This window comes from Hibiscus syriacus, unplaced genomic scaffold (assembly GCF_006381635.1).
Source record: "Hibiscus syriacus cultivar Baekdansim isolate YM2019G1 unplaced genomic scaffold, ASM638163v2 tig00110415_pilon, whole genome shotgun sequence".
Taxonomy (NCBI): Eukaryota; Viridiplantae; Streptophyta; class Magnoliopsida; order Malvales; family Malvaceae; genus Hibiscus; species Hibiscus syriacus.
In genome coordinates this window covers 441708-467542 of record NW_024062729.1, presented here as the reverse complement: position 1 = coordinate 467542, position 25835 = coordinate 441708, and the positions used below count along the sequence as shown (strand labels likewise).

Here is a 25835-nt window from a genome sequence, read left to right as displayed (position 1 = left end):
TCTAATTACCCACTTCCACCACCATTAACAGCCTATAAAACATAGGGATGGGCATAATTCGGGTCGAGCCAGGTAGCTCTACCCAGACTTTATACATTTCACCCATCACCTTGATCTGATCCGGATTTAGAGATTTCTCCCTATCTAATTTTTTCTAGTAAAAATCCCCCAATCTAATACTATTTTTGGAAAATGAAACCAACCGAATGCATACCTCTACCCACCACATAATATATCATTAAAATTAAAACTTAATTACAGTAGTAACTAGGAATGAAACAAATAAAGTAGGGCGGATGGTGATGTATATAAAGAATATGGGTGGCATTGAGAAGGCGAGAATAGTTAATGAATTGGAGTGTGGTGGGACAAAAAGTACAAGTCCTTCCTCACCTTAAAACTTGTATTGGTTATACACATCACAACCATCATTTCTTTTGGTTACCGTCTCCAAGTACGATTCTTTACATTCCTCGCCGTGCTTTTGGGGCACTTACAAATTAGGATGGGTTTCAAAAGCCTTGCATTGTCTCCAGAAAATATCATTACTTACTCTGCCCGGTTCAAAGCTACGAGGCGATGGATGACCCCCATGCAAAAGAGAGCATCGTCTCGGCAACTCACATCTCGTTTCAGTATGGACTCTAGAATCGCAAGCGACGTGCAAGTATCTACTCAAACGACGACACCGATTAAAACTCCGAGTACGGAAAACGTGTAAACTTAAGATAAGCTTCTCGTAACAAAATACTGATGCGGGTTACAAAGTCAACACACGTAAAACCGATCCACGTGCATCAAAACACAGACGACTAGCGCGAAATATTAGCACAGGAGGTAAGGCACAATGAAATGGAATACGAATAGTTTACCTGCCTTCAACTTGTATCTGTAGTTTCTTCTTCGAAATACCAAACTTCACGAAACTGTCCTTCCATAGCAAATGGATGAAATATACAGATTCTTCAGCCATTTATCCTGAAAAACAGATAATATCAAGAATCATAGGCTGCTATGGGATAAATGAAATATTTATTCGAAAGACAGATTCTTCAACCACAATTCTCTTTATTCGAAAGGTAAATCCATGAAGAATATACAACCTCGTGTAAATTGAACTATTCTGGTTCATTTCTAAGCTAGAGCTTACAGGGACAGTATTTGATAAATGATATTGCTACTGACATTAGCAGGTTGCATGACAATGACATTATAAGTACAAGTTTTCAAGTTTCGAGCGTGGCAGATGATATAACACGGATCACTGAGCCCACTTCAATCATTAAAGATAGTGATAGAACTATATATGATGTTATACACCCTTAGGAGGAAAAATCCTGCAAAATTATATTACCTTTACATGAGTACTGGGAAAAGCTGATGTACGCAAAGTTTCTTGCATCACGTCTTGTGATTTTCTCTTGGGTGCGCTAAGTATGAATGCGGCTTGGTCCTCTGTACCAGCAGCTGAGGTAATACGATATCCTTTTTCCCATCTTCTATGAATCCCCTCACTTGGATAAAGGAAATCGAGTTCAACAACCTAGTTAAAAAATACAAAAATGATTATAGATGATTGCTACAGCATCATATAATCAAATGTATTATTAGGCTGGAATCGGACCTGTCTAGGATAGCCCGCATTACGGGACATAACAACGCCCCATTTGTTGCCTGCAGTGGTCATTGAGGTCACAGAAAAGCCTTCTTTCCATTTCTTATTAATCCATTTGAAAGGAAATACATCACAAACTTTGTAGGACTGTTGTGTGTAGGGTGTACCTTTAGAAGAAATAAGGAAAAAGCAATATCAGCATTAATGTCAACCGCCAAAATAAAGTTCATCCTTTTGGATAATTTATATGGTCAACATAGTAATCGGTAAAAAAAAAACTAAGGCAAACATGATTTTACCCTTTGACATGACAACGAGTGCACCGCCGTTACTAGCACCAGCAACTGAAGTGATGTAGTAATTCTTGTCCCACTGTTCCATTATCCACTCCTGAGCAATATAATCAGTAAGGAATAAACTTCCTATGACTTATCTGATTACATGAAACCGAAAAGCTGACAACAAAGACTCAGTAATTTTTACCTTATGCAAAAGATTGGCGATAACTCATAAACCTGAGATGTGAAACCTGTCCCCACATCCATAACAATGGCCCACAGATTCGATGATGAAGCTACACAGCTAATATACAAGCCATCTTCCTTCCCCTTCTCCACATGTTGGTAGAGTCTTGAATCCGTAACATTGTAGTGATACCTGCAGAGAGCATTATGAATTTTTATAACAAAGGAGGAAGAATCTAAAACCAAAAATGGCAGGAGCTATATACTTTGAAGCACATTTTCACCTTTGCTTCATTGAAGGTCTGGAATTATAGACCGAGATCCACTGACAAGCAGGAGCTCCTAGTCGGAGTTTCTTCTTAAGTGGCTCACTATCTTCCAACTCAGCAACTAATCTTCCCCTTTTTTGACCCACCTGATGCATTAAAAATTATCATCAAGTTCTTTAAAAAAAATGAACTTTTTTGATTAAGATAAAGTATTGGAACAAGTTAAAATCCCGGGAAACAACCTTAATAGCACCATCAATTAGGATAGGGCGCATTGTTGAATTGAAATCAATGCTATTATGAAAAGGGAAATGAGCTTTGAGTAATTTGGCTCTTCATCGAATTTCATATTTGTCGCAATCTCAAGAAACTGTTGAAAAGGTGGAGGGCACAGGTAACAAAGCATCTCGGAAGAAGTTGCCATCTTTTTCTTACAAACAAGAAATCCTTTGTTCTCGCCCTGTAGTCCCATGGCAAAACAAAGCACAACACATTAATGACAGGAGACGGCTATTCTCATCGGAAATACAAAGTGAAAGAGTTGGATAAACTTACAATGTAACCTTGCCAGGGAAGTTTTCCTCTAAGTAGAAATATTAATGTGTAAGCCAATGACTCAAGATCATCCCTTCGACTCCCAGTCCTACCTAAATGAGCGTGCACACTCGCATAACGTACAGTTCCCCTAAAATGAACAAAATAATAAATGTTTTAACATGGAAAACTAAATGTTCAAAATCTTTTCTTCTTCAGTATGAACTCTGAAGTAAGAAAAAGCAACTAGACAACATATCACTTTAGAAATTATAAATAAATAGATTTTCAGGCAGATGTTCATGTTCATAACATATCATACGCATCCTCAGCACTTGGAGCCCATTACCTAAACACATCAGGTCTTTGGTCATAATCAACATGGCGTCCAGAAACTGCTTCCTTCCATCTTGAAGCTGAAAAGAACCAAAAATTTTAGCCCATTCCAAAATAAAATAAAATAAAATAGCAAAGCATCTCTAATACGTAAAGGGAAAGCAGCTATACCCAAACCGAGATCAATTAGATACAACTTCTTCTCATTTACGGTCCCAGGTTGACCAAGCAAAAAGTTCTCAGGCTTAATATCTCCATGTACGAAGCTGAAGCAGAGAAAAGAAATGTGAACAAAATACAACAGAGAGTAAAAGAAGTGAGGGAAACTATGGAATGCAGCAATTTTAAAGTACCCTTTCTGATGAAGTTGCTCAAGTATTGATATTGCCTCCACTGCTATACAAGCGACCATCTCTTCTGTCAGCCTATACCAAAAACCAAAACAACATATAACAGCAACACGGTTTTAGTTAAAAAATTCAAAACATAGAATTCTAAGAAAACCGAGGATAATCCCAAATGGGAGAAAGAGAGAAGAATAATTTCTTACATCTGGTTGTTTGAGTTCCAAACATCCCATAAGCTTGGACCTAGCATGTCCATGATCTAGATTCACAAAATTCAGAGAAACTTAGTAAGGACCTTCAAGTTTTTTCGTTTTCCAAAATACATCAGTGGATTTGAAATTCTTTACTAAAGAAACTGACTAGGATGTAGTAGCCTCCCAGTTGACCTTTGTAGTGAACCAAAGGAAGTCCATAACAACCATTAAGATCGCTGAATGATATTTGAGACAGAAAAACAAATTAGCTCATAAAAATTTGGAAGTTCAAATGACGGCAAGAATCAAATTTGGCATACCTGTACACTTGCCACTCATAAGGAGGACCAGAACTGCATCCCTTACCATTTCGATGCTCAAGTTTCAAAGCAACCTGCAAAATGAAGCAAGATATTGATATTAGCAACAGAATCAACTTTATGTGACTTTTGTATAGGTTCAGAGGAGTTTCAAGTGAAAGAGAACCTCAAAGGCATCTGCCCCGGTGCACCCTATGCCACCAGAGATCCTTCTTCCAACATAAACCTGTCCAAAACCCCCTTTACCCAGCTTTCTATCTAACTTGTACACAGGAGAGTTTCCAAGCTGTACCTGCAAAAGGAGAAGCAGATAGAATATTAGTATGAATCACATTAAAATGTTTGGCACATGAAATTTGAAGATGAAAAAATATAAGTGAAACGGTTAGATTTGACCATAAATACTTATCACATCAGGCATAACCAGAAAGAAAGTCATATATGCCTCATATTTTTCTTTATTAGGGGAGGTTGGTTGGAATACTTGAAGCGGTTGCTTAGACCAGTCTGGTCATTTACTTCAAACAGTTTGACATCCCCGTCCCCTAACTTGAGACTCTCATCCATATCATTCATTACAGCAAAAGCAAATTAGTGGGCTCAGAATTCAGATTAATAACAGAGAACAATCATACCTTTTCAGGAAGTGGACTAGTGCTTCCTTCCTCCTCAACAGCAACCAATCTTTCTGTGGTCTTCTCAACTACGGGCCTCGATGGCAAGTTTATTCCTGTGCCACCCCTGCCACAGGCACCAGGGCCAACAAGCTTGGCATTGTCATCCTGATTCATTGCTCTGCGCCCTCTACCTCTACCTCTAGTAGCTAAACAATGATTCATATTATACAAGGAAACAACAGGTAAATTGGATTTATTCAAAATATAAAGGATTTTAAGAAAAAATTGAAAAAGGTTATTACCAGTGCCACGTCGAGCAGTTGGAGCTATGGCAGCAGGGTTCTCCTGGTTATCATTGATCCTCTTTGATCGTCGGGTTCCACCTCTCAAATCTGGCATTCTTTCCCCATGCAAAAAAAGAAAGAACGAAAAGAACCCACCTCCGATTAAATCACTATTCATGATATTTTACTAAACCATCAAGTCATCCTTCGACTAAAATCTCCAAATCCTCCACCATAATACATCATATCCACAAAAAGAAGTAACATTCATTTTAATGGATAATCATACTGTTTAACATTAACAAATAAGAAACAACAACCCCACCAAAATGGGAATTAATAACATATACTAGTAAAATTCATAATCCATTTCAATTTCATAGCATCCTAAAAAAGTATACTTCAACAATCATACATCAAGCCTCAAGTTCTAAGCAACCATGGTTAAATTGTATGCTTACAAATTCAAAAACCATGTCTAAACCATCATCAAAGTATGAATGCACATCTATATAAGATTCATCGAAGCAGCGAAACCCACACTCCGATGATCATCATAATAAGAACTAAAATTCACATTGATCATCTACTAGGGAGAAAAAAATAACTCAATTACTCAAAACTGAATCCAAATCAGTTCCAAACAAAAACACAATAAATCATCAATAAACCAAACACCAATGTGTTCTATTTCTTAATAAATAGTTTATAAATCAGGTTCATCTCTTGAAAACAAGTTCAAAACTTGAACAAATTTCAGCATCGGCTCTAAACAACATCCTGATCATACCAAAAGTATCAATCTGGGCACTCAAAAATCAAACGATCGTCCAAAAATCCGACCCCCATCACCATAAAAATTCACCTTTTTCTTTTTAGAAGACAACATAAAAAGCAATACCAACAATCCGATTGCCAAAAAGAAGGCACTAAAGAAACAAACACATCAAAACATACACAGACTGATTCGCTTCTTTCACTGTGTCTTTTTTTCCCTCTCTTTTTTTGTTGTCGCCGTTTCAATAAAGCCAACAGAAAAACAGATAACAGGGAGGGATATGTGATATATACCTTTTTATAAGAAGAAACGTAGAAGATGAAACTGAAATGAGGCAAAGCAATCACGTGCTTTAAATAAAAGTTTTGGTGCATTAACAAACAAAAATGTCGAAGAGTTCAATCGGATAAAGATTCATTCGATGGGAAAGCAAAGAAGAAAAAGGCCAAATATAAATAAATAAATGGAAAGCGAGGAATGACGGTGAGTTAGTCGAAGGCAGAAAGGAGGCAAAGGGCAAGGAGACATGGACGAGGACTTACCTACGTAGGATGCCATTAGGGAATTACGTGGAAGGACCTAATCGATTCCTATTTGGTTATCATGAACTAGTGCACTAATTTGTTAAAGGTGTTTTGGGATGACTAAAATATCATTTACCTTATTATTTATGATAATATGTTTATTATTTTTTTCATTTTAACTTTTAGGGTAAAGTATATAAATAGTATATTAACTTTTAGGGTGCTTGCATTTTGGTCTCCCAATTTTTGAAAATTACAATACCATCATCAAAATTTTAATTCGTTTTCAATAAAGTCCCTCTTGTTATCTCCGGTTAGTTTTTTAAGATGACACTCAACTGCCGTTAACTCTCGTTCTTCTTCTTCTATCCATAACTTGGTAGAACCATCCCCATCACCCATGATTTTATTATTATTTCATATAAAAGACTAGAAGGGGTACTCACAAGCTCTTTAGCACGCTTAGCACGTCGTCTAATGGATCGTAACATGAAGGCAACGATGGCACCGGAGAGCAAAACGGTGGTGGCCGTTTGGAGCGAAAAAGAAGAAGAGAAAGATGAATAAGATGGTGGCAACTCAATAGGATCATTTCCTTCTTCTTCAGCTTTTGATTTGGTGGTGATTAAGGGTTCTCGAGCCGCTAACAATGGCCGAAAATGGACACTGCAACTGGGGGGAAACTGGGTTTTTTGAAGAAGGGAAATTGGGGAAGAAGATGGTGGGTTATGGAGGGGAGTGGAAGGAGAATGAAGGAGAAAGAGAGATTGAAGCATTTACAGGAGAAGAAGGGTAAAAGATGAATCTTTTCTTTCGGTGGAACTTGATTTTTTCTTTCTTTTTATCAATCAAAATCTTTTATGAATCTGAATTATTTGAAGTTTGCAAACTATAGGTTAGATATGATGTTGCTATTTGATCCCAACAGCCGAAGAAGAAGAAGAAGAAGAATGGGAGACTTATCGCGAGTTAGTGTCACATCGATAAAAATTAATTGGATGCAACAATACTAAAATCGAACTAAAACTTCGACGATTGTATTGCAAGTTTCAAAAGTTAAATGACCAAAATACAAATGCTCTAAAAGTATTGGGACTATTTATACTTTGCCTTAACTTCTATTAATAAAATCATCATTTCATAATAAAATTTATCATATTTACAAGTGAAAATTGGAATTTCATTGAAAAATTGGATAAATTATTTTATGTATTAATAGTAAAGAGAAAGAGTTATTTTTTGTTAAAATAATTTATCACTTAGATTATTTTTTATTTTTAAAAGTATATGTTAAAAGTATCTCAACCATTTGAAAATGAATTTTCATATTTTTATATAAGCTTGTATTCGAATACGGGATATCAAGAAATAATAATCTTTTAACCACTGAAGTTTCTTGATTTTAAGTTGATTAGGTGATAGATATCATATATCATAATGGTTTAAGATTTTATGAATTTTAAAAATTAAGTTGAAACTTGTAAGTTTTAAAGTGATTTTAAAATTCAACAAAATAAGAGTTAAAAAGAAAAATTAAAGCAATGGAATCCATAAATAAGGCTTGAACTAAAAAAAAGAAAAAACGTAAATTATATTTTTTTAGTATTTAAATTATTTTTTTAGTAAAAAATATGTTTTTAAATTATTATATGTAATTACTTTATGTGACTTAACAATTTTTTTGGTCAAAATAAGTTCCTAAACTATGTCTATTTTTTAAGCCTTTAAAATACTTTTTTGTCAAAACAAGTTTCTAATTTTATTTGACGTGTCATTCTCTTAATAGTCAATAAACAATTTTTTAATTAAAAATTATTATGATTTAAAATAATTAAATATAATAGTTTAAGGACTTGAACAAAAAATAGAGTTTATATAAAAAAATGATAATTTAATTATTTATTTATACTTTAAGCCAATTTATAATCTATCCTTATAATTAACATTAGATTGCGCATACAATCTCGGGTTCACCAAAACTAATTGATATTACTGCTTATGGGCCTTGTAAGATCCATAATTTCGGCCCATCACTTTGATCAGAACACATAAATATAACATTTTGGTAATTGATGTTACTCTGTAAAGTAATGGAGTATTGCTGTATAGGACGCTATTTACAATACACGGGAACAACGTACAAGAGTGCTGCAATTTCCCAGGCCGAATCCATGGAGAGAAAGAAAATACATGACAAAATCAATGGACCAGGTATGTAACTGCCAGGGCAAGTAAAAGGAGAAAGTAAGCAATCCCCTGATCAATCGCGGCACCATCGCTGGACGGAGCAGGTGCCGGGGGAGAGCCCATGGCTTGCTCGTAACTCAGCTGCACAAGCGCTAATAACACCAACCCAATGGCCGCCGGAACAACGTGAAACTTCATTGAACTCATCTTCGAATAAACAAACAAAGGAATTTAAACCAAACGGAGTTTTCTCAAAAGGATACGGAAACAAAAGCGTTTTTTTTCTGGGCATTTATTTTCCCACCGGATTAACGGTTGAATATACTCCGGGAGTGCTTACGGGAGAGATGATGATGAAATTTTGAGGGGGTTTGATGGCATTTATATTGGGGGAGCAGGCAATTTCCAGGAAAGTGGAAATCGGTATTGGCATTTTGACGAACGCGTGGTGGTCGTCGGGCGTGGGTTTATTGACTCGGTTGGCGGCTTCCAAGGCCTTTGGTGTTTCAAAAACGTGGGTTTGAAGCCTAACCCGACATAGAGGCCTTTCGATTTTCGTTTGTCATCATCTCGTTTCGCCGGCTTTGGGTAAAATTATATTCTGAGTCCTTGAGTTTATATATTTTAAAAATAAAATTGATGTAAGTCTTTATTAAGGATGAATTATGCGTTCAGTACCTAACTATCAGTTTTAATTCGTTTTAGTACTTACACTTTTAGTTTTTTCAAAACATACCTCATTTTAGTACCTAAAAATGACATTGCATTTTTATCGGTAAATTACATCATTCATCACTCAATTATCTTCTTAATCCTATTTTGGTATTAAAATTTAAAAAATTCAATTTAACTATTCAATTTTCAAATTGCTCCTATTTTAATCACTCTAATTTATTTATTAATAATTTTTGTGATATGGCATTTATTTTTATTATTTTATTAATATATAAAAAATAAATTTGAAAATTAAGTAATTAAATTTAAAAATAAACTTTAGTGACCAAAATATAAGTGAGAATATAATTGGGTGATGAATGATGTATTTTACCCGTAAAAAGGTGTCACGTGCATATCACTCGTTAAGCATTTAACGGAGAGATACTAAAACAAAATAAAAATTAAACGTTAGGTATGATTTTGAAAAAAATTAAAAGTTTAGGTACTAAAATGGATCCAAACTGATAATTTAGGTATTAAACGTGTAATTTACCCTTTTATTAATTTGTAAAGTAATATATATAAAAAAAATTGATGTGTGGGTTTATAGATATGGAGTGTATTTTATTTATATTTTTTTTATATAATTTAGGATGATTATAAGATAATATATGTGTTTTTTCTTAGTCATTTATAACACACATACACTTGCATACGTAATTAGTCAATTACCCAAATTCATAACTTCTAAGAAGAATAATACTCCTTTTAATAAATGAGGTCACTAGATGCATTCATGCTTATATACATTTAAAGTAAGTTGTACAAAACTATTAATAAAGTTATCATTCGTCACATTGTATCGGTGTTTCTACTAAAAAAAACACCCTTAGACCCAATAATTACCTCACAAATACCCTCTCCCCTAATACTATCGATCTAGCACATTTTCTGACACAATGACAATAAAGTGTGAATTGTCAGTCACGCTTTCGGGGTTCTGTTCGAACTGACGCCGCGTAAACAAATGCGCAGATGACCATCCGCACCTTCACTGAACGTCTGACGATCTGCGCCTTTTTTTACATGGTGCTAGCTTGGAAAAAATCTCGCGAAAGCGCGATTGACGATCCGCTTTTTTTTATCACCATGTCAGAAAGAATGCTAGATAGGTTATATTAAAAGAGAAGGTTTCTAACAGATAATTATTGTGTATAAGAGTGATTTTTTGATAGAAACGCCGGCAGTATGAAGTTATAAATTTAGAACATTAATATCAATTATTATTCACGATTAGAGTCCTGTCATAGTCTGTTCAGTTCCGATCCAATTCTTAGTCAGAAACCAACCTACTACCATCCTTTTTCCTCCTAGTAATATGGAACTGCAGTAATAATGTAATATACAGCCAAGTAGACGCCATTTTTGGCAAATTCCAGCAAGACTAACCCACTTTCTGACGAGGAACAGATTAGGAAGTTTCCAAAAGGTCATCTCTTCATTGTGCAAACAAAGAAAAAGAAAAAACACAAAACCCAGTGTAACACAAACAACAAATCCATGGCCACAGAAGCACGTGGCAGCACTGATGTTGAACCGGGGAATCATGGTGATTGGCGGGCGAGAATCGTTTTATTAGGTCATGTTTTTCAACAAGTGGCCATATGCTTTTGGACCAGTCTCTCTAATAACCCATCTAGTAAAGCAAAAGCATTTATGGAATCTATCAGGGAAAAAAACACTGCTTTATGCCTTGTTCCTTTTCCTTTTCCTTCTCTTTATATGTAGTCTCACATGCACACTGATTCTTTGCTTTACAAACTCTGTACATCATAATAATACCCAGAGTGAAGGGGGAATCTAATGTGTTACGCTGATGTTCCTTGTGGTGGCAAACCGGGGTTGCTGGTGCAACGCAGATGGTTCGTTTTGCAGGCATCGATGCTGGCTGCCGCCAACCATCGTGCACCTCAAGGATCGGAGTTCAAATTTCGATATCATCTCTTACTTACTGTAATTGTGAATAAAGGAACGAAGGAAAACTGTAAAAATCTATTATCTTTCGGATTTCATCTAACAATTATTCTCCTTACTCAGCTTGAAGGAAACTAACTGCAGAACAGTAGAATAGTCTATCTGTGCAAAGCTGGAATCTCAATTCAATTGCATCTCAATTTTATAGTACCAGAAGGTAAGCCACAATCATGGGTTTACAATTCCTAGCTATACGCACTTACTTGCCGAGCAAGAAAAAAAGTACTTTGGGGATACAGAACCTTATTCGATAACTGAACTATGATAATTTACATTCGCATATACAGTATAATGAGGAACCAAATCAAAGCAGCATCTGAATCTGTTTCCCACTTCTAGTACATCCACTGTCCACCACATTACTGCAAATTACAAACCATTATAGGGTTATCAGTGAATGGATCTTTCATTAAAAAAATGGGCAATCGGGTATAGAAGAAAGACTTTTCTTATAGATGGCAAGGAAGCAAAACTGGTCTTAGCAGTGTATCCTTCGAGTTGATTCCTCACCTCAGCATAGCAGTCCTGACGAACAATTGTCTGGTTACTTGTATTCACATACACCTCACATGATACTTTTTCCTGAAACATCATAGATAGCAAAAAATTAAAGATGGTTAAAGCACTGAGCATTCTCATTCATTGTGAATAACTACTTAAAACAACTACAAAATGTCTCGGAGTGAAGAACACCCGAAAATAAGAAAAATATTAACTACAGAAAACAAGGCTAACAAAAACCAATCCTCAGAACAGAAAGAAAACAAAAGGGAGGGGGGTATGGAGCATCTCCGTTCAATACTAATAGACACTTTCGGGTGCTTAAAAACTTTGTATTTTCAACTAAATATTAAACACATACTAAAGTTATATGTATAACACTTATGAAAAGATTCTATCAAAAAAAAAAACACACTTATGAAAAGAATTCCAAAAACTAAGAATGCTTAAAAGTTCCACTGGCTATGGTTGTGCTATTATGAACATCATGTATCTATAGACTAAGGCTGACAAATCATAAAATAGAATCCAATAATAAAAAGGAACCGGAATCGTGGAACCACTAATCCTTGGTCAATCTATCAACCAACCTTGTTTATCATATCCTTGTAATTTGGGCTAAACAATAGGCATGCTTTGTGATTTCATCGGACGACCCAAATTTTAACTACTTATAGCATTAAGTCATTACATTATTGAAGTTAGAGACCATACATCAGCTTACATAGCTAATTAGAAAAAGCCATATCAACAATCCACCAACAAAGCCATAGCCCCCTCAAAAAAGAAAGGATAAAGTTTTTTTACTTTAAAAGAATTTCTGCATATTCTGTTGTTCACTAAACCATAAATGCCCTTATACATTTATGCTTAAACTCAACCGAGTACTAGAGTTTCAGAGGTCTCTTCAGTCTTCATTCTCTTAGCAAAAAGCCACAAACAAGAGTTAATATACATGGCATAAATTTTATACACTCCATAATCATGCTTATACCTTTAGTCACAGAGCTCTAACAAGTCCAACAACCATCCGATTCTACTAATCTTCACTGACAAACTATTTTCACTTGGAAAATAATCTCTCTCTTGATGGTTTCATTAAAGGATTTATCCAGGCTTCAACTTCTATAAACAAGTAATTACTGCTCTTTTCTAGAGATATATAGAGAGCCTTAACAAGTTCAAAACGCATAAGCCTATTCAAATTGTTTTGGGATTTATCCAGGGTTCTTTCAAATAGCTAAGAGCATCATTAACTAAAACACAGTAGCCAAAGCAGAATAAAACCCAGAACCTAAAATGGGCGAAATGTTTGAATTATGAAACTATACTCTTCGAACCTAATAAACCATCAAATTGAAATCAGATTCGCAGAATCAAATTCGAGGAGACGATAATTAAAGGCTCACCTTGAGGGGAATTTTAAAGAGAAAAAGGCCAAGATCTCCATCAACTTTAGTATTCGTATCAAAGGGAATAACCCCTTTAACCCAATCGGAAAGTAAATAAATCACATCATGAACAACTTCAAGTCCATCCAAATCGAGCGTGGCGTTCACGTACGAGCTCCCTCTTGCTCTCACGCGCCCTCCTGCTGAGCTCACCGCTCCAAGTTCCCTCCCTCTATACCCAACCGAAACGACGATCTTATCGTAGTCCAAGGAAAAGAAATCTCTATTGCGGACCCTGATTGTCAACGAAAAGGAGAGATCGAGGGTGGGTTTGGGCGACGAGTGGACTTCGATGTGGTTGAGTTTGATACGGGATAGTTCGAGAGCTGGATCGGAAGGGTAAAGGAAGAAAGCGGCGGCGGAAAAGAGGACGGCGGCGGCGGCAATCGCGAGGGAACAGCGGAGACAACGGAAGTTATCGTAAGGGCGGTGGTAATAGACGGGTAAAACGATGACGTTTTGGTGGTTAGGGTTTGGAGGGAGTCGGGTGTAGGGTACGGACGATTCTCGTAAATCCTGTTTCGACATCTTCGCTGCTGTCTAGTCGTCGGTTTTGCCGGTGTTGCTTTGTTAGATGTGGACGCTTCTTGGGTGTACTACGTTGTCGTTTTAGCTTGGATTAAATATACAAATGGTGCAAAACGTATGCATTTGGTTCTAGTTTAGTGTATAATGTTTATTTCGTTTTAATTTGATGTCTAATATTTTATTATGTTATTCATTTAGGTGTCCGGACTATCAACGACGTTAATTTCTTCGTTTAGTAACACGTTTCATAACCTAATAATTTTAAAAAATTTATTTAAAATTTAAAATTATATATATAATTTTAAATATATATATTTAAAAGAAAACACAAATTTTGAAATAAACCCAAAATTTTGAAAACATTCATTTCAACCTCTAAACCCACGTCGATCGTCGTCTTTTGCCGTTAACGAAGTTCCACTTGACCTCTCCTCCCTCAACAACCAAAACCCCCATAAAATATTGATCGATTGATGGTCTATCGATAACGAATCAACGTTTTATACTCCCACGACGATAAGAATCACGATCCCACATGATTGTGACGGCCAATCAACCGTCGTTCGATCATGATTTCATGGGGGTTTCTAGTCGCTAAGGAGAGGGGAGGTCGGTGGAACTTCGTCGACTGCAAAAGGCGACGGTCGACGTGGGTTTAGGAGTTGAAATGAGGGTTTTAAAAGTTGTGGATTTATTTCAAAATTTGTGTTTTCTTTTAAATATATATAATTTTAATTTTTTTTTTAATTTTAAATAAACTTTTTTAAAATTACCAGGTTGTGACACGTGTCACTTAACGACCAAAATTAACGGTATGTCATGCCCTGACCCAATTTGAATTACGAAATGAAACGTTAGGCACCAAACTAGAATAAAATAAACATTAGACACTAAACTGAAATAAAAAACATACATTTGATACCTTTTGTATATTTAAGCCTTTTAACTTACATATTTGTCAAATTATTAGTTTTATTATAAATAAGTTATTTTATTTCTAAAAGTTACAATTAAGTTGCTTAATTAAAATAGTATTACAACTATATCAATTAGTCATTAAAATAAAATATATGTCTAATATAAAATAGTATAATAATTATTCATTTTTTAAATTTATACATTTTATTAATTTGATATTAATTTAAAATAATTTAATATAATAGTCTATTAATAAAATAAAATAAATAATATATGTCTAATATGATAAAAATATTATTTTTGTAATTTAGGTCTAAATAATTATATTAGTAAGATATATACATTATCAATGATAAAATATTATATATCAGGTCATATTAAATATATATTTTAATTTTAATGATAAAATGATTTACTATTTCGAGTTGCTTTCTTCCTCTTCCTCCTCTATTTTTCCTTTTTTTTCTTATTTATAACTTGTGTCAATTTTATTAATCAATTTAATTTTTTCTTCTTTAATTTTGTTTAACCGGCGACATCACCAGTTTTAATATTGGTTGTCGCCCAACGATTATCTTTTTTTCTTTGTTTTTTTAATTTTTTTAATAAGAATAATTGTGTCTTTGTGACATGTTATCTGCCTTTATGACCCATTTGTCTTTATCTTTGGTAGCTTACGATTTTTGACGTTGTTTTTATTTATCTTTTTTCTCATGGTTGAATTTGACATTAACACGACTGATCAAGATGACGCTTATTTGTTATCATATTATCTTTCTTGCTTTAAATCTTCGGATTGTTTTGGATACGCGTTTTGCGTTCGTGGATAGTTTTCTCACGTCGATGGACTCTGATTTGCATTTGTCGATAGTATTTCAATAGCTTTATCCCTTTTTGTGATTTGTTTTCCAATGCATTCAGATTTATTTGTATCTTTATTTTGTTTGTATCATGATGAACTACTTTACTTTTAAGATCATCTAAACAATGCCCACAAGTGTTCAAAATTTGCCATGGCCAAACCTCTAGTTTGTTGTCTTTTTACTTTGTTTTTTTTTGTGGTGAATCAAGATGAAAAATTATTGTTATCTTCTAAATTATTAATTTTCAATGTTTCAGTGTACTTTCTCTTTGAATGACAATAGATGGAAATTTGGCCTCTTTCATCACTATAAAACTTATTTGTTTTGTTATTCTATGATTGTATTAAATCATTATTTTTGGATTATAACTGAACTAATAGAGAATTTAATGTTTGATTTTAGGTTGAATATTAAAAATAAAAGAGAACTTCTAAAATTTGGTTTTGACTTTATGATATTTCGAAAATGAAGAAGGTGATATTGATTCTGGTCACCGGAATATGCAGCAAGTGTTTAACACTATAAAGGCTTGTTAAGGCCATTGGTCACAAATATTGTAATACAAGTGCTATAAACACATTAGAAGGCATACTCTTCAAACTACTATGCGATAGGCAATAGCAACGCAATCAAAGTGATTAGATAAAATGAATGATTCAGTATGGTTTAGAGGTCTATCTTCCTTTCATTGTCGCGAAGTGAGCTGCCAAATCGTCATAATCGGGTAACTTCGGATGCACATGCTGGGCTGCATTCGACCTATCTGGCTGAAACGAAGCAGCACGAGCATACACTTTGGTCCCCTCTGATTCGGCCGTCTGTGCATGCGGGAGAGATACTGATCGAGCTGGATAGGAAACGGTCTCGGATGTATCATCAGATCTATCCCTGCTTGATTTCCGAGGAGCATCACAATCACCCACATCACTTCCCCTATGATGTGCATGACGGCTTTTAGACTTTCTACTTATCATTCCCTCTACACCGGATGGTGGCTTTTACTATAATGTATCAATAGCTTGTCAATTATCCTTTCCTCCTCACCGTCTTTATGCTGCTCGTCATCAAATAAAATTTGCAGACCTCGTCTTGAGTCCTCCTTTCTCATGCTTCTTGTTCTTCTACTCCTTGCAGGTTCAAGGTATTCGGCATTATTGAGTTCGGAATGATTGGAAGATGATTTATGTCGCCTTCGAGAAGATCTTCGTCTTGGTATAGGAGCATCACTTCCATCATGATTATAGTAATAATCTTTATCACGAACACGATCATGACCATTCACAGTAGCAGGTGGAATTATCTTCCCCTCTTTATCAGGATGATATAACCCGTCTTGATACTTATCAGCGCTATTAACTTCATATGCCCGGTCATGAGTTGAACGATCAGTAGAAGCTGCAAGTGATGATCCTAAATCAGCATCGTCATGCCTGCGATCCTTCGGTTTGGTACTGGGTTTAACATAAGGAGGAGGGATGCCACTATTTAAGTGGGACTTCCACTTGGGTTCATCTTCCTTGTGAGTTTTTCTCGTTGAATTTGGAAAACTGTACTGGCGACCATGGTTATTAGCAGAAGACTGGTCTTTATCACGACTCTTTGACCAAGGATCTGCATAACTACGACTTTGCCCTGGCTTTCTCTCGGGTGGAACATCTTGGTTATCTCTTCTAGGTGTACCATTCTGCCTACCATCTTGTAGTTTGGCTCCAACATCAGCCCTCTCCGTTCTTTTCCCATGCGAGGAACTCCTTAATCTTGCTGTTTTCAAGACAACATCATTCCCATTCCAATAGTCAAGCTTGCCGGCAGATACTTCTTGATTTTGCCGTAAAGGAATGTCTTGAGTCTCCTTCCTTGCAGTAGCTTGCTCCCTACCATGATGTGGATGGTACCCATCAACAATGAATTCCTGTTTAGGTGGAAGGCCGATCTCACCCCTTTTTGAGGCACTATCCTCCTTAGAGTTGCCCAATCTGTGCCCAGCTTTACCTGCTACGAGTTTTTCTTTAGATGAAACTTCAGAATTTTCCTCTCGTTGATCAGCACTCCTTCCACCGTTTGGTTTATGATTATGACCATTAACATGGAAAGAGCCATGATTTTTAGGTTGGTCCTGTATAACAATGCCGGAGATCAAGAGTTCCACTGTGAGGATACCGCATGGGAAGCTCAATGAGAATGCCTAAAAGGTAAAGATAAAATACAAGATGGAGCATACCTGTGGAATCACAGTAGGTTTAGACATTCTTTGCTTAAAAGCTTCAGAGTCCCATTTTATGGAAAACTCGGATGCTATATCATGCATTACCTTGACTTTCTTTTCCATTGTGAAAGAATTTGAAGCAGAATTCTCGACAAGCTATCATCAAATTTTATAACGTTGGTCAAAGAAAAGCACTGACAAAGACATAAATCAGTCACTTTTTGGGGCAGATAAACGGAAATTACCTGTTTGTTGACAAATAATTCCAGGGAATTTCCATATCTTTCATGAAATATTTGCCTGAGATCACGCAACTCTGGCAAATCAGAGAATCTTGCAGCTGCAAACATCAGAGATGATACAGCTTCCCTGCAATCTTCTGGGCAATCTCTGTGCATTGATTGAAGAAAATAAGAACTTTTTTCTTGTCATTAGAAACATATAAATGTGAATAGCCTCTTCATGCAATAAAAGAAGAGGGAAAATTGAGGAAGTGATCCAGAAAGAATAATAACAACTAAATCTTGCATTCAACATTCCTTCTGTAATTACAATCTACGTGACTACATCAACCACGTGTTAAAAGTATATGTAACTTGTAAATTATGGATCCTATCACAGGTTGCAGCAGAATATGGCTCACAGGAGCATACATTAGTATGCAAAAGTTAATGTTATTACAAACAAATTGCATAAGAGATGGCACTACCCAGAAGAGAATTGACAGTTTAAGGATCACTCATTTTCATAACTTACAGTCCCCCATTTATCCTGATATTTCTGATGATATATGCCTATAGAAAAGCCTACAATGAGAGGCCACAGGCTAGTCATGTATACGCAAGGCTATCATAATTCAAGATGCAGCAATCACACGTTAAAACAAAGTCAGCCACAGATTGCCATGAAAGAGATGTAACTCATAAGCACTTACCGAAAATCTGTCTTGGAATTTACATTTAGCCAGTCGAAAGTTACAGTTTCTGTTAATAGTTGGATTTCCCCATCGATTCTCCTTAGGATACTTTTTAAGGTTAGTTAACATACAATATGTAGTAATAACATTGTATTAAACACACAACCTTATCCATCCTTTCAGTGCAGTGGATGAAGATATCACTATATAAAGAAGCCTTAAAGAAAATAGCGCCCCACGGGATCTTGTTAGCAAAATCATCAATACTTTAAGTTTTATGGGGTTTATGAGAGAGAGATCAGATGAAATGATTATTTGTACTTTCCTTAATTAACAAGAAAACCTGATTGAGCAGAGATTCTTGCTTCTTTTGCAGCGTTGTTGAATGCTAACCTTATCCAGATTTGTTTCTTTTCAATTTCATCCTCATGCATTTAAATAATATAAACATAAATTCTACCAAAGAGGAATAAACAATACAGCTTCAGATACCTCAGTTTTTGAAGAAGTGAAACATGCTTCAACACGAAATCACAGCATTTCTCGACAAAATCATAGCAAGATGAAAGGACCAATTCAGCAATATATCCTTCTACCTGTTTCAACCTCGCAAAAAGTTAACTCATCATTTACTTATAATTTTGCGTCCAGAAAAAAGAAATATTTATCTAAACAAAGCTTAAAATGTTCAAATATTCAAAAAGCACAAAAATTAACATGAAAACTTGAAACCTTAGTCTTCCGCTATGAAATTAGTATAGAATTTTTTTAGAAAGGATTAAAAATAGAAATAACAGTTTTTCAAAAATAAATTACCCTGCCATAAGCATTAACATCAAGGCCATTAGCGAGCAGATAAGCTATATCTTTCTTCAAAAACTTAAGCGTCGCAGTCTTCCTCCTCCTTATTACCTCGATCCGACTCTTTATCAGTTTTATCAATGACTTGCTGCAAGAGGAACAAAATGGAAAAAAATCTCACCAATTTAATTTTCCAAAATATGAAGAAGGAAACAATGCATTATTCGAAGAGAAAATAAAAACCATTTGGAGGTAAAACCACGGCCTAAGATTCCGTCCAGCATCTCCGATCACTTATTCAACTCAGCAGAACGATTCAACTCAGCCAACTCACAAAAACTAGGCTGTAAACTCAAAATGCAAATCAATAAAACGAGAGATCCGCCATTAAAGAAGACGAGAAAAGGCTCTTCGCAGCTTTGCTTAAAGCTTTCTTCAGTGCCGTTTATCAGACAGTTTTCCTTTTATTTATTTTAAGAAACACTCATTCACAGCCTTTTCTTTGTTTCCAGCAGAGAGCTAAAAACATGGGCGCCGTGCCTATTTTACGATCATACCCTTACCTTGTCCATTTAATGATCATCGAAACGTTAGGAGGGTAGTTTAGGGAACTAAAATGTTTTTATTCGGTGCGGATAAGGGGTGGTTTGGATGGATCGTGATCGTTAGATGAGAGCAGTGGGTGGCGAAGATGGAAAGTGAGACGGGGTGTTTTCTTTTAGGGGAATCGTGATTAGAGGGAATCTGATGAGCTGGATCGCATAATTAAGGTTCATTAATTAATGATTATGGATTTATTTTGGTGACTTTTTAGACTAAAATTCCAAACCGTCAGTGTACATGGAGAGAATCAATCGGACGTTATCGACGGTTTAACTGAACTTATTTTATAAAGGCTTAAATGAAAAATCAGCCCCCAGTATGCTATTCTTTATAGTAGATTTATATTATCTGATGAGCTGGATCGCAGTTTTGCACGTTAGTTCTTTTGTTCCCCTGGCTCTCCCTGTAATACCCAAATTTTGGTTAGTGATTAAAATATAAGTTTTAAAAGTTTAGTTGTTAAAGTATAAATTTTTAAAAATTTAGGGACAAAAAATATAATTTTAAAAGTTATATTTTAGTCCGTAAATAAACAATTTGACCTAACACAATAATTTTCATAGAAATCAGATTTTCGTTACGGGATTTATGTTAAAAGCTACAAAACGATAAAGTTCGGTATAGAAATCAGATAATCGGATAGAACTGGAATTTTATGAAAATCTGAAGGATGATAAATAAAGTTTGGAAATATTATTTCTATATTTTAGATCAAAGAAATTTAACACATATCAGTGTAATATTTCAGATTTGGCCAAACAGTGGAAAATTTAGTGACTAAAATAAAATTTTCTAAAATTTCAGGGCTAAAGTAGAAAGTCAAAGTCAAATTGGTTCATCTTTGACTAAAGAATATTTTAATGGGATATATTGCAATGGCATATTGTAATTATCAAGTTTCATTAATGATATTTTTTGAATTTCTCATGAATTTAATTTTAAATTCAATTAAATTAGATTAAAACCAAGTGTACTAGTAGATTAATGAAGAAATTTCAAGAGAATTTTCAGCTATTCTTCTTCTCCAAGCCGTGAGTTTCATACCAACCTAGGGGAAAATTTTGATTTCATTTTTAAAGCTACATGATTCATTTTTGGATTAAGATATTAGATAGAGAATTAATCTACATGAAATTCTCAATCATTCGGTATAAATATTACATGGTGACCATGCATATTTTATGAGATTGAAAATCAGGGTCATGTGGTGTTTATGGATTTTGAAGAATTGATGAAGGATTTTTATGTTAGTGATGTTGGAGATTAATTCTAAGGCATGTGTGTTGATTAAAATCATGTGTAGAGCCTTATAGTGTTTCGGCCATGTCTAGGTGTAATATCCCAAAATTTGGTTAGTGACTGAAATATAAGTTGTAAAAGTTTGGTGGTTAAAGTATAAATTTGTAAAAGTTTGTAAAATTTTATATTTTGACAATTTGCACTACCCTCAAAGAACTATTGTCAAATTTCTTACCTATCATCGGTTAAAAATTTATATCTTTTTGTATACACTTCCGAATCAATAGCCGTTTATTTTAAATAAAACTAAACTGATATACGAATCTAACGATATAAAAATCTAATAATTCTTGCGGAATTTATGGTGATTTTATAAACTTATTGTTCAGATTACCCATTTAGATAGATTTCACTAATTTATATCCTTAGCTTATTCACTAATGTTATTAGCTTATCAAATGAACTCGTACCATTCAAATTTAATTCGCCATAAAGAAAACTCAAAAGTCATTTAAGCTTGTGATGTGGGTTTAGTTTCTGCCAAACGTTAACAACTAGACAAGGAGCTTGAAAATAAAAGAATGAAAGAAAACTTACCTTAACCTTCTTTCTTCTTTGTGGGCTGAACCATTCGATTGTTAGCATGCAAACAGATTCCTGCAAAGAATGGCTCGAACACGCAAGCAACTTGCTGGAAAGAGAGGGATTTTCTCGGATGGTCATTCTTCTTTGGAACCTTTGGAATAGGAGGAATATTTGGGTCAAAGATGGAGAACTCCAAGCCGATCGTGAAGTTGTGTGCAAAACGTGGGAGATGGTAGCAAGCTTCACAGCAGTGACAGAGTTTTCAAACCACTATAATCTGAACCATCGACCACCTGTTAACGCTCAGTGGTGTCGCCCAGAGATAAGCAGGGTCAAAATTAACGTGGATGGAGCTTTCATTGACAACACAAGAGAGGCAGCGCTAGACTTTGTTGCTCGAGACCACTGCGGAATGGTGATCGGAGGACATACTCGTAAACTGGATGCTCCCGAATCAGCTGAAGCATTAGCCTTCGTCCATGCCGTTAGATTTGCAATCGAAAACGAATAGGATCAAGTCACCATCTAATAAGACGCAATCGAGATAGTTAACCATTTGAATAATCACAGTGAAGACATTTCGGTGGTTGACATGCTTCTAAGTGAGGTTCACGAAGGACTCGCAGCACATCCAAATTTCAAGTTTTGCTACTCCTCGCAATGCTAACAGAGTGGCACATATGCTAGCTTCTAGGGCTATATCGATGCCAAACCAATTATGGTTCTTTTTCGATGAACCTGAGTGTATTAAGAATCTTGTAATTTTGGATGTTATTAGTATTTGAATAAATGAAATCCATGAATCTTCACAAAAAAAAGTCAAAATTTACGACCTAACCCTAAACCAACAGTCAAAATGCCCTTATGAGCGCATTCATAAAGTCAACACTTACGCCGATTTACAAATGGGACCACCTTGCTGCTTTGGATGCATGATTGAGTGAGGGGATCACTGCCAATGGGCTGTTGGCATGCATGGAATCTCGCATGACGCCCTGCTGGGGCCGCAAGCACATGAATCGGCTGCTCACGTGGAATGTGGAAGGACGTGGAACTTTCGAATGAGAAAGGGGACCAAATGACCTGCTGGTGCGAGCGTGGAATGTGAACTCGGGACAACTGGAGATGATGAGACTTGGAGGCGGCGGTAGCTTGGAGGAGTGTTCAAAGTTTGCCCTAAGTCACAATGTTGGTTCAAGCTTGTTGTTGGGCTTTAGGGTTAATTAGGGTCTGATATGAAGTGTAATGGGTTATTGGGATGTAAATGGGTCATGTCTTTGGATTTGGGTAATTGATGAATGTGTGAATGGTATTTGTAAATGGGTTAATTGTGTAATGGAAATGTAAAGGGGGTCAGTTTGGGAAATGTGGGTTTATGATTAATGGGTTTTTAAATGGACATTTAATTTCGGTTTGGGTTAATGGTTTGTTTTTATTTGGTGCATGAATGAAAAAGGTTAATGGGAACTTGGATTCGAGACTTTGAATTGTCACTGATAAGTAAGGGATTTGATAAAAGTTAAGCTTTAAATCCCACAACAAGCACCAAGCCCAAATCTCAATGTCTGCAATTTCTCCAAGCCCTTGAACTATTCCCACTTGCACCATTCGGGTATTTTGATCCGATTTGAAAGGTTGGACAAAATTAGGGTATTATACTTTGTTATTGATCCCAATAAACAAGCGTTGCCTCAATGATTTAAGAAAGCATGATAAGGGGTTTGAAAAGGATGTCCACTTACTTCGGGAATTACCAGTGGTCATCCCTTGAGCATAATGCGGAGGATACACTATTAACTCCTTGATAAATAAGCATTGCCTTGTCTTTTAAAACCAAATGCAATCAAACAATTTATTATTGAACCTAATTACACTAGGTGGATTAATTAAGGCTTCCCTAACCTAAAGTGTCCAATTATGTAATTTAAAGAACCTAAAGGTCTAAACCTAGAAATGTGGGCTCTAATATTAATCATAATTGATTTGACCAATTATTGAAGCTAATAATCGATGAAAACTCTAGGGCATTTTAATGAGAGAGCCAAATCAAATTATTCCTTAAATTTAAAGACTAAGTGTAGTTCTGCCTAAAATGGAGGCTCTAATTAATAACTTAATTCATTTTAACCAATTATTGAAACAAATAATCGATGAAAACCCTCGGGTATTTTAATGCGAGAGTCAAATCGAATTATTTCCTAAGTTTAAAGACTAAGGTTCGAGAACTAATTTCAAAAGAGTTCTAAAATTTAGGGACTAGTTCTAAAAGAAATACTAATTAAGGAATAAGTTAAAAGAATCTAAACCTAATAGTACGAATATGTTAGGGCTAAAATACAACAAACTAAAGCATACAAAAATTTAACTAATATAGTATTGAGCAACTAGATTAAAACATATGCAAGTATTAAGCCTTTAATCAAAACAAGTTAAAAACAGAGAGACAAAATAGCAAAAATGTAATTTTATTGGGACTAAAAACTAAATTTACATTATTATCTATTAACCTCATAAATTAATCGACACAAAAAAATATGGAAAATAACTCTAATAATACACATACATTCGAAGTAGTTAAGAAAGTGACTTAAAATATATAAAATAAAATCTCAGCAAATGATTTGAAATGAGGACAAAAATATAAAATCAGTGACTTAAATTTAAAAACACGAGTAAGTTCTAAGGTCGTATATGCAATTTCTTCTATTTGTTCTAAGCTAACATAAAATGGAAAATAACATAAACAGTGCTTGCATGCTTGAAATAATTCATGAAATTAAAGAAAACGAGGGACTGTATTACTAAAACATGCTAAACCTGTGATGACCTAAAAGTGATTTTTCCTAAGAACGGTATATATACTCTATTTTTGCCATTTTGAAAGGAAAAAAACCCTAACCCTCAGCTGGACTTGGACCTTGACTTAAAACATAAATATAATATAATTACTATTTTCAAAACTGTTTTTTTCAAAATTATATTTATATAATATATTATCTTTAAAGCTATATACTATATATAATTTTCGAAAACCGTTTTCTTAAAACTAAATACTATTTTTAAAACTATATACTATTTACTGTTTTCAAAAACTGTTTTCAAACCGTATACTATTTTCAAAAACTATGCTATTTTTAAAAGATAAAATAACTTGAGTGGCCGAAAATGCATTATAATATATGATTTTAACCAATTTTTTTGGGTTTGCAAAAATAACCAACGAATTCGTAACTCAATTTCGAATTCGCAACCCGAAATCACAGTTTTCGAATTCGCAACAAGAATTTACATTTCGCAACTCAGTTTTCGAATTCGTAACTTGAATATGGATTTCGCAACTTGAAAATCGAATTCGCATCTCGAAATTCAAATTCGCAACTCGAAACTTAAATTCGCAACTTGAAATTCGAATTCGCAACTCAAAATTCGAATTCGTAACTCGATTTTCATTTTCGAGTTGCGATTTAGGGGTTTAGGTTATGAGTTACGATTTAGAGTAGTTTATATACCCAAAACATTTGTGTTGCGAAATTAAAAGTTGAGTTGCGAAATTTAAATTCGCGTTGCGAATTCAAAAATCGAGTTACGAAAACGAAATTCGTGTTAATTGAAACTCGCATTACGAATTAGAAAATCGAGTTGCGAAAACGAAACTCGTGTTACGAATTTAAAAATCGAGTTGCGAAAAAAAAATTCGTGTTGCGAATTCGGAAACTGTGTTGCGAAATTGGCTTTCGTGTTGCGAATTCGTTGGTTATTTTTACAAATTCAAAATAAGTTTGTTAAACTCGTATATTATAAAACATTTTAAGTCACTCAAGTTATTTTCTCTTTTTAAAACTATATATAATATATACTATTTTCAAAATTATGTATATAATATTTTACCTTTATACATATATTAAAATACTATTATATACTTATTACCAGGGTTGAGAATATTTATCAACCAAACAGAGAAATGATATTTCATTCATCCTGGTAATGTGAGATACCCTGAACCAAACGCTGCTTAAGAGTCGGGTCCAAGCAAGGTAATTCCATTACCAAATGGACAAGTGGGG

General features: G+C 34.9%; 1 protein-coding gene and 2 pseudogenes across 1 annotated transcript; all 3 read right to left on the bottom strand.

Annotated features, from left to right (window-relative positions):
* Positions 1-207: 207 nt before the first annotated feature.
* Positions 208-6189, bottom strand: LOC120124275 (annotated as a pseudogene).
* A 5132-nt stretch (positions 6190-11321) lies between these two features.
* Positions 11322-13676, bottom strand: LOC120124276. The gene is made up of 3 exons (XM_039142974.1): positions 13071-13676; positions 11671-11742; positions 11322-11522 (listed from the first exon to the last, which is right to left on the bottom strand). The coding sequence occupies exons 1-3, from the start codon at positions 13638-13640 to the stop codon at positions 11520-11522; spliced, it is 645 nt and encodes a 214-aa protein (XP_038998905.1). The 5' UTR covers positions 13641-13676; the 3' UTR covers positions 11322-11519.
* Positions 13677-15878: 2202 nt separating this feature from the next.
* Positions 15879-19822, bottom strand: LOC120124273 (annotated as a pseudogene).
* Between the last annotated feature and the right edge of the window lie 6013 nt (positions 19823-25835).

Excerpts from the sequence above, each read along its gene's own strand:
- LOC120124276 (XM_039142974.1), bottom strand. The coding sequence starts at position 13,640 with ATGTCGAAACAGGATTTACGAGAATCGTCCGTACCCTACACCCGACTC. Across the intron at positions 11,743-13,070 it reads TCTTTAAAATTCCCCTCAAG|GAAAAAGTATCATGTGAGGT; the intron begins GTGAGCCTTTAA and ends ATGATGTTTCAG.